This window comes from Lolium rigidum, chromosome 7, assembly GCF_022539505.1.
Source record: "Lolium rigidum isolate FL_2022 chromosome 7, APGP_CSIRO_Lrig_0.1, whole genome shotgun sequence".
In the NCBI taxonomy this organism is placed as follows: domain Eukaryota; kingdom Viridiplantae; phylum Streptophyta; class Magnoliopsida; order Poales; family Poaceae; genus Lolium; species Lolium rigidum.
In genome coordinates, this window is record NC_061514.1 from 93,022,576 (window position 1) to 93,026,641 (window position 4,066).

The 4,066-nt window shown below is 47.4% G+C and overlaps 1 protein-coding gene across 1 annotated transcript; it reads right to left on the bottom strand.

Annotated features, from left to right (window-relative positions):
- Positions 1 to 240: 240 nt before the first annotated feature.
- On the bottom strand, positions 241 to 2,623 carry LOC124671679 (chaperone protein ClpB1-like). The gene is made up of 6 exons (XM_047208022.1): positions 1,786 to 2,623; positions 1,566 to 1,666; positions 1,146 to 1,486; positions 784 to 1,063; positions 506 to 703; positions 241 to 420 (listed from the first exon to the last, which is right to left on the bottom strand). Exons 1-6 carry the CDS (start codon positions 2,621 to 2,623, stop codon positions 241 to 243), a joined length of 1,938 nt encoding a protein of 645 aa, XP_047063978.1.
- Positions 2,624 to 4,066: the final 1,443 nt, after the last annotated feature.

A 4,066-nucleotide genomic window follows, 5' to 3' on the forward strand; every position in this document is an offset into this window, starting at 1 on the left:
CGTGCGCCAAGGCGCACATCTAAATCTAGTGATATTCTTATTGGGGCTAGTCTAACAACCAACTCACAGAGTGACAGAGGGGATACCACTACACCAATAAATCAAATTTGTAGTCTGCCAATTGCACGGAGAGGGCACATCTTATGAAGTCTTCTAGCTAAAGAGTTTTACGTGTCCAAGGCTATTCTCAATAGTGTGTGCAAAGAAAACTGAAAATCAGTCAAAGCTGCACGTTTCTTCTTAAACCATATCTGTCATATCCATCTTGTTCATCAATTGGTACTTCAACCCCTTACTGTCGTCAGCAGCAAAGATCGAGATTGTTGAGCCTTCAGTGGCTTCTTCCGTGACCAGCATCTTCGAGATAACTGTTACGATGTTCTTTTCCACCCACCTCTCTATGGGCCTTGCACCATACATCTGCAAGAAAGCAAGCAATGTTGGTTTTATCAAAACGCATGAGAAAAGAATGCTCTTTGTTTTGGAAGAAAGATGCAATACATACCGGATTGTATGATTCCGACAATATAACGTCCAGCACATCATCACTTAAAACAAGAGAGATGCCCTTGTCAGCTACTCTCGCAGTGACACTGATCATCTGGATTTTTACAACCTCTTTCAGTTGGTGATGCGAAAGTGGCTCAAATACAACAATATCGCTTAGTCTGTTGAGAAGCTCAGGCTTGAAGTATTTCCGAACCTACCGCCAAAATGCATACATGACAGTGAATTGACACATCATATATATGCATTTTATGAGGGCTATGAAGGATCACAAACCTGTTTCATGACAACGTCTCGCTGAGACTTGACTGTATTATCTCCGGCCACTTCTGATGTTAGGTGTTCTGCTCCCAGATTTGAGGTCATAATAATTATTGTATTCTTGAAATCTACCTTTTGGCCTTTACCATCAGTCAAAACACCATCGCCGAGCAGCTGAAGAAAAACATTCAACACCGAGCGATCTGCCTTCTCCACTTCATCGAAAAGGATTACACTGTACGGGTGTGTCCTTACTTTCTCGGTCAGTTGTCCACCTTCGTGGTAACCATGATAGCTGCATGATGTTATGAAAGGAACACTTGTATCACTAAAGCGTTTGCAAGATTGTGTAATGTTGAAAAAGTCACGAGTTAAACCTTGGGGGTGCTCCGATGAGACGTGATACAGAACTAGCAGAAACGTACTCTGACATGTCAAACCGAAGCAATCTCTTCTCACTGTCAAACAGCTGCTCAGCGAGAGCTTTTGCGAGTTCGGTCTTTCCAACACCAGTCGAGCCCAGGAATAGGAAGGATCCTATCGGTTGGCCAGGCTGAGCAAGACCAGCCCTGGAACGTAACACTGCTTCAGCAACCAAATTGACCGCCTCATTCTGGCCAATTACCCGCTCATGCAATCTGTCCGCTAAGTTAACTAACCCGACCTTCTCCTTTTGATCAAGCTTAGTCATAGGAATTCCAGTCCATTGGCTCAAAACCTTCAAATAACACAATTGGTTGAAATAAGCATAACAATCATATCTCGTGGAAATAGTAGACACAGCCACACATGCTTACCTGTACAATATGTTCCCGGCCAACAATTCTTTTTGCTTTTCCCTCTATCGAGGTGCAAGCCTCGTCAATTAGATCAATTGCCTTATCGGGAAACCGACGACCTACAAAGGAACATAAAATTCAAAATTTGGATATGTAGAAACTAATTAATGTGCTCCTTTTTTCAAAAAAAGAAAGAAAGAAACTAAAGTGCTAAAAGCAGTTTGCTAGAGAGTGTAACCTGTGATGTAGCGGTCAGCAAGGTGGACGGTAGCATGAATAGTATCGTCTGGAATTTCCACATCATAGTGGTTTTGGTACCGCTCCTTGATCCCCTTCAAGATGGCAATGGTGGCGTGCGTGCTGGGTTCTTGGACGTGCACCTTCTGGAACCGCCGCTCGAGCGCGGGGTCTTTCTCGACGTGCTTGCGGTACTCCTCGTGAGTAGTGGCTCCCATGCAGCGGATGCGGCCACGGGCCAACGCTGGCTTAAGTATGTTTGCAGCATCGCCGCTACCTGCCGGGTCACCGGCCCCAATCAGCATGTGCATCTCATCGATGAAGAGAATAATCTTGCCGTCCGCAGCTTCCGCATGGTTGATCATATTCTTCATGCGTTCCTCAAACATGCCGCGCCACCTGGTCCCAGCCACCATGGCCGCGAGGTCGACCGCCACGACACGCGCGCCGGCGAGCGAGGCGGGGACCGTCCCGGACGCGATGCGCTGTGCGAGGCCCTCGGCGATGGCAGTCTTACCGACGCCGGCGGCGCCGACAAGCACGGCGCAGTTCTTCGTCCGGCGGGAGAGGATGCGTACGACACGCTCGATCTCCTTGTCGCGGCCAACAACCGGGTCACCCTTGGCGGCCGAGGCCGTCATGTCCCGGCCGTAGGTTTGCATGCATGTACCGTACCGGTAGTACCGGTACGCCGCGCACGCCGCGCCGCACAGAGCTGCCGATGCTCCGATGCAGGCTATGATTTTTAATATCTCAGTAGACGGCGTATTGGTGGGGCACGGTATGTAAGTCCCCAGTAATGGATCATAAGCTTGTTGCGTAGTATCTCCTCTCCCCATGATCCCGTCAAGCCATGACCAAGACATTGTTGAGTATGGTTGCACGCAACACCGATTTGGCTCTGCTTCTGAATGCAGGAGCTCTCTCTTGCTTTGCTTCGCCATGTATACAGGAAGACTTCATATCAGATACGGCCACGCACTGGATAAATGGAAAATTCTGAAGGAATCCATGTATTTATATGGAAAGTACTCCTAGTTTGCTCTTTGGAACGGATGAAAGATGAACGGAGCACAAGAAGATTTCACACCAGAGGAAACCATTCCTTCCGGGTGTGTTTCTTGTTCCTGCGTTCCAAACACCAGTTTACAGCTAGCAGATTTGTAAATAAAGAAAAAAAATGTACAGCTAGGGTATTTTCCATGGCTTGCCGTGTGGTGCAAGAGAGAAGGCAAAGGATTCCATCATCCCAACTACTTCACTAATACTTTTTTCTTTTTTTTTTGCATAGGACCATTGCAAGAAGGAAAAAAGAAGCATGTCTCACGCTCGTGACCAGGCCGCAATTCGACCCATGGGTACACGGGCCCATGGACACCCAACCCAAAATGGGTAGGCTATGTGTCTTGATCTTTACCAATGGGTTTAACCCACGGGCAAACCAGTTGGTTATGGGTTGGCCATGGACACGAATTTATACCCATGCGCTCCCTAATGAGCTACCGATTAATATTTAGTACTAAAGATGATTTTTATTTGATATTGCATACAGTATATGTGTTGTAATATTTGTATACAGGATCAAGAATCCCGACACTAAACAACGAGCTGAGTCCTACTAGGAAAGACCGTAAGAATGCATAGTTTCTTTATTGATAGCCCAGCAAGGTATATTATTATGACAAGACTTCATCTATCTGGCGAGCTTGGCGAGTCTTGGCTGGTTCTTTTCGTGTTGGAAGCTAGAGTTTCTGGCTGCTAGAGCATGTCGGCGACAAAGTTAACCGAGAGTATTGGATCTGATCATGTTGGGGAGAGAGAAGGCATGGCCTCTGATAATTCTCCCGTGGAGTTGGGTGCAGAGGCCTCGGCTAGTGCGGAGTCGAGGAAGGAAGTGGGGATCGACACCATGTTCGACCACCTGGCCATTGAAGCGTCGGAATTTGACGACTTCGTCATTGAGGAAGACGAGGCTACCATTAAAGCATCTACCAGGTGGATGGCCGTGGCTAGGGTTCTCTGTGGGAAGAAGTTCAGCCATGAGGCGTTGTTCCAACAGATGCAGATTGCATGGAACCCGGCACGGGAGATCAACATGCGGCCGGTGGGAGAAAATAGATTCGTAATCCAGTGCTTCTGCCTTGGTGATTGGGAGAAAGTAATGGAATGAGGACCCTGGCTGTTTAGAGATTGGCCTCTGATCATTGCTGCATATGACAGATTTTCTGATCCGGAGTCGGTGGAGCCGAATTTATCATCGATGTGGATACATGTGCATAAAG